At 48.3% G+C, this 12474-nt stretch overlaps 1 protein-coding gene and 1 non-coding gene across 2 annotated transcripts; one reads left to right on the top strand and one right to left on the bottom strand.

Annotated features, from left to right (window-relative positions):
* Positions 1 to 636: 636 nt before the first annotated feature.
* Sertad3 (SERTA domain containing 3) lies at positions 637 to 5519 on the bottom strand. Its single transcript, XM_036198996.1, has 2 exons — positions 5097 to 5519; positions 637 to 1768 (listed from the first exon to the last, which is right to left on the bottom strand). Exon 2 carries the CDS (start codon positions 1763 to 1765, stop codon positions 1172 to 1174), a length of 594 nt encoding a protein of 197 aa, XP_036054889.1. The 5' UTR covers positions 1766 to 1768; positions 5097 to 5519; the 3' UTR covers positions 637 to 1171.
* LOC118576814 lies at positions 2367 to 2470 on the top strand. Its single transcript, XR_004944024.1, has one exon. It is a non-coding gene; the product is annotated as a U6 spliceosomal RNA (small nuclear RNA).
* Positions 5520 to 12474: the final 6955 nt, after the last annotated feature.

Raw genomic sequence — 12474 nt, 5'->3', positions numbered from 1 at the left:
CCTCACTAGCACTCAAACAGAAAGCATAGCTGCAGAGGCTAGCAAAGTTTGACGCTTACCCCTGTAGTCCCTTTCTCTCCATCTCTAACTTCAGGCTTCAAAATGCTGTTTTAGCAAGGTGTCTGTGCACATCTTTAAGCTGAGCCCTTGGGAAGCAGAGGCAGCTGGATCTCAGTGAAGGAAAGCCTGGACTACACAGTGAGATAGCTTCAAACAAAACAAATGGTCTGTTTTGCAAATGGGTCAAGCCCAGGGCCTCACACATACATCTGCAAAGCAGGAGCTCAATCATCCAGCTACACTCCAAGCCCCTAAACTTTAAGTTTTTCCTATGCAATGTAAACTGTGACACAGTATCTGTTTCTTTCTAATCCTGAGGATTAAAGGATTGTTTGCATAAAGTACCTCTGACAATACCCTTAAGCAAGCCAGTAACTGTTTTATACAATGTTACACTTGACCTACCTTTGTTAAGGAAAGGATGTTAAGTGTCCAGGGAACTTAACAAGCTCTTCCCATCACCTCAGGTAAGTTTACACATTTAAGACAATTCAAATCTTTCCAAAATACTTTTATTACAAAAAAGAAACACTCAAAAAAAAAAAAAAAAAAAAAAAGTAATAAAAAACAGCCACTACAAACCCCGCCTTCTTTTTCTTTTAAATAGCATAGCACGGAGCTGGTAGCTTTCCACCCCTATTGCACATGGTCCGGCCTGGTTATGAATGAGGAGGCTTCTGCCACTGGGGTCCTGCGGAGGAAGCGAGGTTCAGCCTGCCAGGAGGAGACCAGCCCCTCCCGCTCCCTGGAGAGGCAGCTCACCCATCCCCGGTTTACAGGTCCAGTTTTGTGTTCCCTGAGACCCTAGGGTTCACAAGGGCAGTGGGAACTGGAGGCAGAAGAAATGTGTAAGTGAGAAATCAGACTCCCTGAAACAGAGTCTCGTTAAGGCATTTGGAAGAGATAAATTAATTCAGGAAGACAGACGCACCTTCACGGAAGGCTGGGGTAACCAGACGCGCGCACACATGCAGGGCAGTTTGTGGAGTCCTGACATAGGAGGAAAGGAGGCCATAGTCACTGTTTAGAGTCTCTGTTAAACACACATACAAGAGTCACAGCCAAGGACCCAGCCCACAGAGGCTGGTGCCAGGAAGGACCTCCATCAGTCTTAGGATCCCAAGATGATTTCCATGATGTGATCCAATTCATTCCACTCCCAGGATCCTGGGGCACAGAAGAGGCTTCGGGGAGGCTCTGGGGGCGGAAGTGCAGAGTCCTTTTCCACTGCAGATGTGTCAATGTCCAGAAAGAAGTCATCCAGGCCTGAGTCGCCCAGGTACCGGGAGCTCAGAGCTTCTAAAAACACAGGATCAGCCTGGGGCATCACTTCATTCTGGAGACTCGGGGAAGCCACTGGATTCTGAGGCGATTCTGTCTCACTCATGGATGTATCCAGCTCCCTGAGGATAGAGCCAATAGTGGTAGACAGGGAGAAATCTTCTTCACCCAGGAAGAGAGGCTCCGGGGGCAGGGCTGGCGCTGGCGCTAGGCGAATGGCAGCCTGGAGCTGCTGGAGTGTGTTGTGGATAAGGACATGCCGGCGGAGGCTGGGTGCTCTGGGGCCCAGGCTGCGCTGGACTTTGTCCAGAGAGATTCGGAGCAGGGCTTGCTGGTAGCTCCGAAGACCAGCTGGACTCCAGTCCCACTTCTCATCTTCCTCCTCCTCTTCCACATCAGAATGTTTCCTCTTTAAGCCTCCCATATCCTGTGGAAAAGAGTCACATCAGATACCTTTGCTTTTTTGGTTTGCTTGTTTGTTGTTTGAGATAGGGTTTCTCTGTGTAGCTTTGTAGACCAGGCTAGCCTTAAATTCAGAGATCCACCCAGTCCACCCAGGGCTGGAATTAAAGGACACCACTGCCCGGTAAGTCAGATACCTTTGGATTCCACTTTTTCAAGCAAGCCTGTGTAGTTATGAGAGGGTTTTTTGGTTTGTTTGTTTTATCAGAACCTCTACTTAAAAGTGCATATAGTCAGACTCCTACAAGGCTAAGAATGGGTGAATAAATGCATGCGATATGATTAAGAGAATAAGATCCGGGTCTGGGGAGATTGCTCAGTGGTTAAGAGCACTGACTACTCTTCCAGAGGGCTGGGGTTCAATTCCCAGTACCCACATGGCAGCTCACAACTGCCTGTAACTCCAAGATCTGACACCCTCACGCATGCAGGCAAAACACGAGTGCACCTTAAAAAATGAAAGAGGGGGTTGGGGATTTAGCTCAGTGGTAGAGCGCTTGCCTAGCAAGGGCAAGGCCCTGGGTTCGATCCTCAGCTCAGAAAAAAAAAAAAAGAGAGAGAGAGTGCTCGCTTTGGCAGCCCATAAACTAAAATTGGAATGATACAGAGATTAGCATGACCCCTGCACAAGGATGACACACAAATTCGTGAAGCGCTCCATTTTTTTTTTTTTTATCAAAAAGAAAGAAAGGCTGGGCGGTGGTGGCGCACGCCTTTAATCCTAGCACTCGGGAGGCAGAGGCAGGTGGATCTTTGTGAGTTCGAGGCCAGCCTGGTCTACAGAACAAGATCCAGGAAATGCGCAAAGCTAGAGAAACCCTGTCTCAAAAAACCAAAAAAAAAAAAAAAGAAAGAAAGAAAAGAAAGAAAAAAATGAGAGAGGAGAGAGAGAGAAGGATAAGATGCAGGTAGGGTGGCTGGGAGTGGTGAGTGAGAGACTCTGTGTGTGTGTGTGTGTGTGTGTGTGTGTGTGTGTGTGTGTGTAAGACAGACAGAGAGAAGAGAGGATGCCTGTAACTGTAACTTCAGCATTTAGGAAGCAGAGGCAGAAAGCTCAGAAGGTCAAGGTCATCCTTAGTTAGATAGTGTCTCAAAAATAAAAAGGGAGGTGGAGGTATTGCTGAGTGGTTAAGAACACTGGCTCTGGGGTTGGGGATTTAGCTCAGTGGTAGAGCACTTGCCTAGCAAGTGCAAGGTTCTGGGTTTGGTTCTCAGCTCTGAAAAAAAAAAAAAGAACACTGGCTCTTCCAGAGGACCCGAGTTTAATTTCCAGCACCAACCTGATGTCTCATAACTCCAGTTTAGGAGATCTAAACATAGTGCCACATGCAGGTAAAAAACCCATACAAATAAAGTTAAAAATAGAATAAACAGAAAAAATTATGACTGGTGTCCCATGCCATTAATCTTAGCACCAGGAGGCAGAGGCAGGCAGATTTTTTTGAGTTCAAGACTAGCCTAGTCCACATAGCCAATCTCAGGCCAGGCAGAGTCACATGGTCAGACGAGTCAATACGAAGAGTTGCCCCCACCAAAACAATCACAAAACAGCGGGGTTTGGCTTGCATTGCACTTACTTGCCTTGCACTTACTTGCCTGTGGGCAGCAGCCACAATGTTGGATTTACACTCTGACAATTTGAGCATTTGGAAAGTGAGGATCTTTAGTCTCAATGGATCTTACAATTGTTCTCTCACAATACCTTTATTATTACTATTATTATTTTCGAACAAGACATAGGCCAGACAGGAGTGGAGTACAGAGCAACGGACCAAAAAACGCATTTGAACTCTGGATTTGAACTGTGGTCTTGGCAAGTCATGATGTCACATCTCTGGACCTTAGGGGTTTGGGGCTCTTTTCAGACAGGGTTTCCCTGTGTATCCCTGGAACTCCCTCTGAAGATCAGGGTGGCCTCGAACTCATATTCTACTGACTCTCTCCCGAATGCTGGGCCTAAAGGTGTGCGACACCACGCCCATCTCAGAAGTGTGTATATGATCTTTTTTTTTTTTTTTTCTTTGGAGACAGGGTTTCCCTGTGTAGTTTTGGTGCCTGTCCTGGACTAGGCTGGCCTCAAACTCACAGAGATCTGCCTGGCTCTGCCTCCCGAGTGCGCCATCACCGCCCGGCGGGCGATATTCTTCTTTTTACAAGGGTATTTCTGTCCATACCTGCTTCCTACCCCATGGCCAGGAGCGCTCACGAGAGGGAACATTTCCACAACTCCAATTTAAAGCTGGATAGAACTGAACCAACACCAAGCTGTGCCCTCTAGCGACCAGTCCAACCATACCACCGTTTCTCATAGGCACCGCCCTTCCCTGGATCTCTAGATCAGACCCAAGAACACCCCAATATGTCCTCAGGGCCTTCTGGGAACTGTGGACTCAGAGCCGCTGCTGTCGCTTTAGAACTACAATCCCCAGAAGGCCCTGCACGCCCGAGGGACTGGGCACACTCGCCCGCCTGGGAGCATGCTCACTGGAGCCCTGGCTGGTGGGGGAAGGGAACCCGGACGCCCAGCGGCCCAGCCCCGCCTTCTGCTGCCTTCGGGGCGGCGAATCTGAGCTCCACGCCCCGGGCGCCCCTCCCCCACCCGACTTCAGCCCGAAAACTGCTTTCTCCGGGTCCCAGTCAACCCAGGAAGTTCTGGATTCTTCCCTAAACTGCAGAGAACCACATCCCATCCCATCGTTCAAAAACGATAAGTAACTCTCGGGTTCATAGTTCGGCTGAGGAGACTATGTATCTCAATTCTGAGACCTCGTCCCAAATCTGCCCTATCCGGCTCGACTTTATCAAATGACTCTAGCTTTACTATCCGAACTCCCCACCCGGCTCTGGGACCCCGACGCTGAACTCCCCCGGCATTCCCTTCTAAGGAAGGCGTCTCGGAATCCAAGACTGGGTGCTTGTAGTTCCCGGGTTCCTCTAAATGCTTCCTATCCTAGCCTCAAAACGCTCACACTTGCCCAGAACCCCGTGGAACTCCGAGCTCAGCCCATTCGGGGAGACCCAAACTGTCCTACTCTTCCAGATTCGTGCCCCAAAAGTTCCTTCTCCGTTTTCCTCGGTTCTCCAAACTCTAACTCCTCCTGAATAATCCAGCCTCCCCTCCGGTGCTGATGCTGGAATTCAGTTCTAGCCTTCCTCCCACCCAAGCCCATCCATCAGTCACACCAATCTGCGCCCTCCACTCGGGTCCAGACCCCGCTTCCGCCCATCTCGGGGGCGCGCCCCCTCCTCCTCCAACTCCAGGAGAAAAACCCACACAGGCGGCCACTCCTCACCTCTGCTGCCAGGGTCGCCACGACTACCTCCGGCAAGCCTGAAGCGCTGCGTGCCACCAGTGCTGGGCAGGAGTCCGGCTCACTTTCCCGGGGCCTCTGGGTCTAGCCGGGGGCCACTCGGCTCCTCCCCGGAGGCCAGTCGCGAGCCACGATTGGTTGGAATCCTGCCCGCCGTGGGGCGCCATTGGCTAGGAGGAGCCACGGACGCTGGGCTCCGTCCCCCACTGGGCCGGTCCGGTTTAGGTTGGCGACTGGTTAGGGGGCGGGGAGGGCTCTCCAGGCAATGCCGTCAGAACGGCTTCTTTGGACCCGGCTGTGTTTCTTGCTCCTCTGTCTCTCTGCAGGACCCTTATACCAGGCCCAGAGCCCACTGCCGAGCGAGACCGGGTGACACCACTCTCCCCTCCCTTGCGGTTTCGCAGGCTGGGCAGCTGGCGGAGGCCACGCCCCCGGAGTTCGGAAGGCCTGGGCTAAGCGGAGGGCGGGGGAGAGGGAATGACGCACCAAGTATCAGCCAATAGCGTGATGCGGCCTGAGTTACCTAGGCGACCGCAGCCCCGCCCCTTAGCTGAAGTCGCTCTGCCTCCCCACCCCCCAACCCGTTTTGTGGGCGGAGCCCGTGCTTAATCTTGAGGGGTCTGCTGCTTGTTTGGCGAAACCTCCTGAATCCCAGGCTGCTCCATCCTTTCTCAGATTTGTCTGCCTCTTGCTGCTCACTCTTCATCGCTCCTCGCAGCTCTGGGAACAAACTCAAACTTATTTTTTGGGTTTGGGGATTGAATACTGGAATACTCTGGACAAGCACCTTAGGACTCAGCCATTTACCCATAAGATTTTAAAATTTCTATTTACTTTGTGACATGGTCTCAGACTGAGGGGTTGGCTTGCCCTTCACTGCCTGGCCTCTGTTGCCCTTCTTCCTGTTCTCTGGGATTCATTTTCGAATTTCGTTTTGTTGTTTTGAGACAGTCTTGTGTAGTCCCGGCTGGACTCATGTGTAGACAATGCTGGCTCCTGCTTCCATCTCCTCGGTCCTGGAGTTACAGGTGTGGCCCTCCAGACCCCGGAGATTCCCCTTTTGGTTTCATTTCCGTGGTATCGGCGAGGGAACACAGAGCCTAGGTCAAAGCACTCTACCACTGAACGTCGTCCCCAGCCATTTTTTGTTTTCTGAGTCAGGCTTCTGCTATGTAACCTAGACTGCCCTGGATCCTGGACCCTCCTACTTCAGTCTTCTAAGATTTAGGCATTCACCATCTTGTCTCGCTTGCTATCAGTGTTTCTAAAATGGCTCCAATACCTTCTGAGAAATAAACATGGGAGTTTTTTTTTTTTCCTTACCTTATCTCAAGAGTCCAATGCAGGGCAAGACCGTAGCAAACTCAGCAGTGAGACTGCAAGACTCTAAATCTTGGGTTTTTTTTGTTTGTTTGTTTTGTTGTTGTTGTTTGTTTGTTTTTAAATTTTCTAGACAGGTATCGAGGACTATAGGGGTCCAGCCCCTCGATAGTCCCCTCCCAGGGTCTGGGAAGAATCTACAACCAGCTGATAATTAATCTTTGATGAAAAGAAATGAATATATGTTTACAAAACTCCTTAGTTTGTACACTTTATTATTCTGTGATAGTTTTCTCTCTACACAGCTTCTATTCTGCTCTCATTCCTAGCTCCTTTCTTGCCTGATTTCTCTCTATATTTATCTACTGTTCCCTCTAGGTTCTATCTTAATCTCTTCATCTAGTTCTGTCCCTTCTAGGGTTCTCGTCCATCTAGTTCTTCTCTTATCAGCTCCTCTCCCCTCTCCTCTCTCCTCTGGCTCTTCCTCATCTTGTTCTTCCCCATCTGGCTCTTCCTCGTCTCCCATCTCGTTCCTCTAGTACTCTCTTCTAGTCCTTCAATCTAGTTCTTCCCCATCTCGGTTTGTTCCTCTCAAGTTCTTACCCATCAAGTTCTTCCATTCTCTTTTCTCTTCTCCATCCCATGTCCTGGAAGTCCCGGTATATGAAGGGAGGGTCCGAGCTAAATTGTGTAAATCTATTACTTAATGTCAGGAGACTTGTATGTGGGCTGCTATCTCTGTTAGTCCTTGAAAGTTGGGCGCCCACCTGGGTGGTGTCTCCTTGTGGAGTTTATGTTAAGTCAGGAGACTTGCACATGGGCTGTTATCATTGTTAGTCCTGGGAAGTTGGGCGCCCAGCAGGGTGGTGCTTCCTGTAGTCCTTGAAAGTGGCTAAGGGAGACATCTGATTCCAGAGAAAGTCTTTCCTGAGGCTGTTCTCCAAATAGTTGGATTGTGTATGTCCAGAGAGTGATCAGTCCACACTGTTAGCCCTTCTTAGGGAAAAGTCAATTGGGAAAACTATGAAGGCACATATGATTTTCATAACAATACAGCTGATATATAACAAGCCAAGTAACACCAACAACTCCTTGGGATTTGGCTTCCTCTGGAGGAATTCCCTGATTCCTCCAGGTAGTGACTTTACCATAACCAGCTGAGTTCTTATGATATTTTCCTGCAGCCTGCAGCAGACAGGGTTTCTCTGTTTAACAGTCCTGGCTGTTCTGGAACTTGCTCTGTAGAGCCCGCTGGCCTCAGCCTCGAATTCACAGACATCCTTCTGCCTCTGCCTCCCACGTGCTGGGATTAAAGAAGTGTGCCACCACCGCTGTCCAGCTTGTTTTGCTTCATTTATTTATTTATATTTTATGTGCTTTGGTGTTTTGCCTGCATGTATATCTGTGTGAGGGTGTCAAAAGCCCTGGAACTGGAGTTACAGACACGGTTGAGTTGTCATGTGGATGCTGGGAATTGAACCCCGGTCCTCTGGAAGAGCAGCTAGTGCTCTTAACCACTGAGCCCTCTTCTCTCCATCTCTCCAGCCCCCAGTTTCCTTTTTTTTTTTTTTTTTTTTTAAGGTTAATGTGTGTGAGTATTTTACCTACATATATGTACATATACTATGTATATGCCTGGTACCCACAGAAGTCAGAAGGCATCAGATCCCCTGTGGTTAGAGTTACTGACAGATGTGAGCTTCCGTATGGGTTCTGGGAACCAAACCTGGGTCCTCTGCAAGAGCAACAGGGGCTCTTAACCATGGAACCATTTTGCTTTTGAGTCAGTGTCTCTCATGTAGCCCAGGAGCTTCCTAGTTATTTTTTAAATATTACTTTATTAATTTTGAGTTTATGTGTAACATGACATGCACGCTGAGGTTAGAGAACAATTTGAGGATGTCCTACCATGTGGGAGCCAAGGATTCAACTCAGGTCATCAGGCTTGGTAGTAAGCACCTTAACACACTGCACTACCTCTACAACCCTATAACTGTATCTGCATAGATGACCTTGGTCCTCCTTCATCCACCTCTCAACTGCTGGGTTTATAGTTGTTCCCATACCCATACCCAGCCTGGATCTTTTTTTTTTTTTTTTTTTTTGAGACAGGGTATCTCTGTGTAACTTTGGAGCCTGTCCTGGAACCACATCTGTAGACCAGGTTGGCCTTGAACTCACAGGGATCTGCCTGCCTCCTGTGTGCTGGGATCAAAGGTGTATACCAGCACCGCCCAGCCCAGCCTGGATCTTTTTTGATGTTATCTTATTTAATTTTCTTACATTTATTTATTTTAATTGTGTAGAGTGCTTTGCTTGCATATATGTCTGTGTACCACATGCATGCAGTGCTCGAAGAGGCCAGATGTTAGATGCCCTTCTAATTGGAGTTACAGACAGTTGTCTCCTGTACCTCCCTACCTAACCTTGACCCTCTGCCTCCCCCCACCTGGACTGGGGCCCCTGAGGACAAGTTCCAAGGTTATTGCTGTAAGGACTATGTCCTCAATTACATCATCAGCCTGGGACGGTGTCCCAGCCTAAAAAGTGGGCGGGTCCTCTGTGCGTTCCTTTTCTTTTTCCGCTCTCTTCCCTCTGCCTGGTCTCTGTTTTTCTGGTCCTTTCTCTCCTTTTCTCTCTCAATAAAGCCCTAAAAAGGTAACTATGGCTCGTGACTCTCCTCCAGTACTCTCTTCTGTCGGCATTGCTGACACGAGCTCCGGCCAGCCACCAGTGCCACCGCTATAACCAACATTTGGTGCCATGACTTGGATACGCCAACCAAGGACCTGCTGACTGCTGCCACTTGCCACCTCCTCCCCGTCCAGCAAGACTGGGAGCGCGTGCTCGCATGCATGTCCCTCGCCTCGCTGGACCCCTATACAGCTACGCCATGATTCTTCACAGTGAGTCTGCCATTCTCTTTGCGACGGACACCCCGGGGGTTGTCCTTGGGCTGTGCTCGCAAAGGCAGGCACATTTTCGCATATGAAAAATGTCTTCGGTCTACCTGGTCTGGAAGCCCTTTCCATCCCTTGATGAAGAGGATGGCGAACTTGAGCTGATTCTTAGATCTCACTCCACTCTTGGGGACGCCCAAGATTGGAGTCTGATCCCAGTTTGTTATTATAAGTTTTTATTTTTCTCTCGGCTACAGCCATGGGGCAAGGGGGCGGATACATTTACCACCTACATTGCCGGGTAGGGTTGGGCACCAGTAAACCTGGTCACATAACAGAGTAAACCTGGCTGCATAACAGCGTCTTGGGAACTTCTGCCAGCGAATGGGCAAATAAAAAAGTTACTTTATCTCCAAGCTTTCTGCTAAAGCTCTAAACCCTTCTCCCTCCCCACTTGTGCGTCTACCATGTGCAACCTTTTCTGTCTGACTTCCTCCGACTGTGGACGGGCTCAAATGCCTGGGCTTGGGCGGCTTCTAAGACTCTTGCCCTAACTCACCTGAACTCCACCCACTCATCTTCAACTGCCTTAAAAATCATAGACAGGGCACTGGAGAGATGACTCAGAGGTTAAGAGCTCTGACTGCTCTTCCATAGGTCCTGAGTTCAATTCCCAGCAACCACATGGTGGCTCACAACCATCCGTAATGAGATCTGGTGCCCTCTTCTGTATACTAAATAAATAAATCTTTAAAAAACAAAACCAAAAAACAAAAAAACAAAACAAAACAAAACAGGTCTGAAAGAGGCTAAGATCCATATAAATAAGTTTACAATAGTCAGGATGGCTACTAAGCCAAAAATTCAGCTTATAGCCTCAGACAAGTCTTCCAAAAGGATTGGTTTATGGTCTGCCTACTGGCAGATCTTCCAAAAGTTGTCCTTAAGCCACCAATCATCAGAAAAAAAAATCCAGGACACGAAGTAAAATCCGTCTCTTGTTCCCCAGACCTCCCCATGCTAAAACTTAAGCATTTGGAGAGCAAGGCTCCTGACCCCACAGGCAAAAGAGTCATCTGTGGCATTTAAGGTGTGCCAGGGAAGAGATAAAAGCCCCAAAACAAATTTGCCAAGTGCTGGCACTTGCTGACTCCCAAAAGCTGTTGGGTCCCTGTTTTAAGTGAAAAAGGCCACGGGCTAGCAAATGCCCTGCCAGGCCATCAACAGCCTTGTTAAAGGTGCTGCCTAGAGAGACAAATAGTCAGCTGACTGCCCCCAGGCACCAAGACACATGGGTACATCAAGCTAAGACCTCAGGCAGACCTAGGCTTGGCTACAGACATGGCAGGGAACCCAGAACACAGCAGGGAAGTGATCCCTTTCTTTGTTTCTGGACACCAGAGCCACTGACTCAGTCCAGGGAGTTTTGGGATGTCACTTCTTCTTTCTATTGTTGGGTATAGAGGACAGCCTTACTTACCTCACCAGATTTAATTGCATTTTCAGAGTTACTTAATGAAAAAAAAAAAAAAAGATTTCCAACTAAGATAAGAGCTCATTGTCTCACTTCAAATTTACTGCCTGTGTTTCTCATGTGCATACAGACAGGGCCCTGATCTTTGCTTATGCACCATAAGCTTTTTTCTTCCCAGTTCCCTGTTCTAATTCACTGTTCAGCTAATGGTACAGGACCACCACAGAGCTGGAGTCCAAAGATCATCAAGTAAGAAACTGTAACAGCTAAAAGGTATTTAGTTGTTATTTTACTATTATTATAAGCCTGATCTAGAACTGATAATTCTCCTGCCTCCCTCTTCCAAGTGCTAGGACCACATGCCTGGCTTGTAGCATTATCACCAAGTGTAAGGGACAAAGTTTAGTTTGACAAAGGAGCCACATGCTTTGCTATCTTGCATTGTCTTGGCCAGGAATACTGCCCTACTCTAGAACCTTCTCTGGGCACATTTTTACTAATCCAGGCTTCCGGTTGGATGTATATCTGTCTTGCACTAAGACAATGGTTCCCAGCTATCCCAATGCTGCAACCCTTTAATACAGTTCCTCATGTGTCGTGACACCCCCCCCCCCAACCCATAAAACTATTTTCAGTGTTGCTTCCTGGCTGTCATTTTGCTCCTGAGTGCATGGTGTCTCAGTTTTGAATGGTTGTGACACACAGGTTGAGAACCCCTGCACTCAGCCCTTCTTGCTCAGGCTATGTCAGATGACCTCTGAGGGCCCACCCAGGCCTCCGAGCTTCCCAAACTATGGCCTAGGTGGGTTGTCATAGCAGGGGCAGAGCTGCCACACCTGCTGTTTTGTGAGAGCGAGAAAAGCTGGGGCATGGACTAACTTGGTCACCAGTGGGACCCCAACACAGGGCTTGGCATAGACGAACTAAGAAAAACAAAAACAAAATTCAAAAACTTCTTACTAAATGAATGAGGGGTGGGGATTTAGCTCAGTGGTAGGGCACTTGCCTAGCAAGCACAAGGCCCTGGGTTCGATCCTCTCCTTAAAAAAAACAAAAATAAATGAATGAAGAAATATTCAGAATATCAAACAGAAACACTGACATTTCCACAGGATGGTGGGGTAGGCTTGTAATACTAGCTACTCAGAAGGCTGAAGCAGGAGATTGACAGTTCAAAGCCAGCCTGGGCAAATTAGCAAGTCCTTATCTCTAAGTTTAAAAACAAAACAAAAAACAAACAAACAAAAAACCAGGACTGATAAGGGGGTACAGGAATTAAAGGTACTTGCTGGTAATACTGTTGACCTGAGTTAATTCCCAGGACCCATATGGTGAGAGACCCGAATCCAGCAAATTGTCTTCTGACCTTCACATAGGCACCATAGCACACCACTCCCACTCTTAAATAAATGTACTTTAAAAGAAAATTAAAGTTGCCAGGGGGTGGTGGTGCACACCTTTATCCCACCAGCACTCGGGAGGCAGAGGCAGATGGATTTCTGTGAGTTCAAGGCCAGTCTGAGCTACAGAGTGAGTTCCAGGAAAGGCTCCAAAGCTACACAGAGAAACCCTATCTCAAAAAACCAACCAACCAACCAACCAAACAAACAAACAAAAAACCCAAAAACAAGACCAACCAAACAAACAAACAAAAAACCCTAAAAAT

The sequence above is a fragment of the Onychomys torridus genome, chromosome 1 (genome assembly GCF_903995425.1).
Source record: "Onychomys torridus chromosome 1, mOncTor1.1, whole genome shotgun sequence".
NCBI lineage: Eukaryota > Metazoa > Chordata > Mammalia > Rodentia > Cricetidae > Onychomys > Onychomys torridus.
The sequence above is the reverse complement of the archived record's forward strand: the minus strand, read 5'-3'. Positions and strand labels throughout refer to the sequence as shown.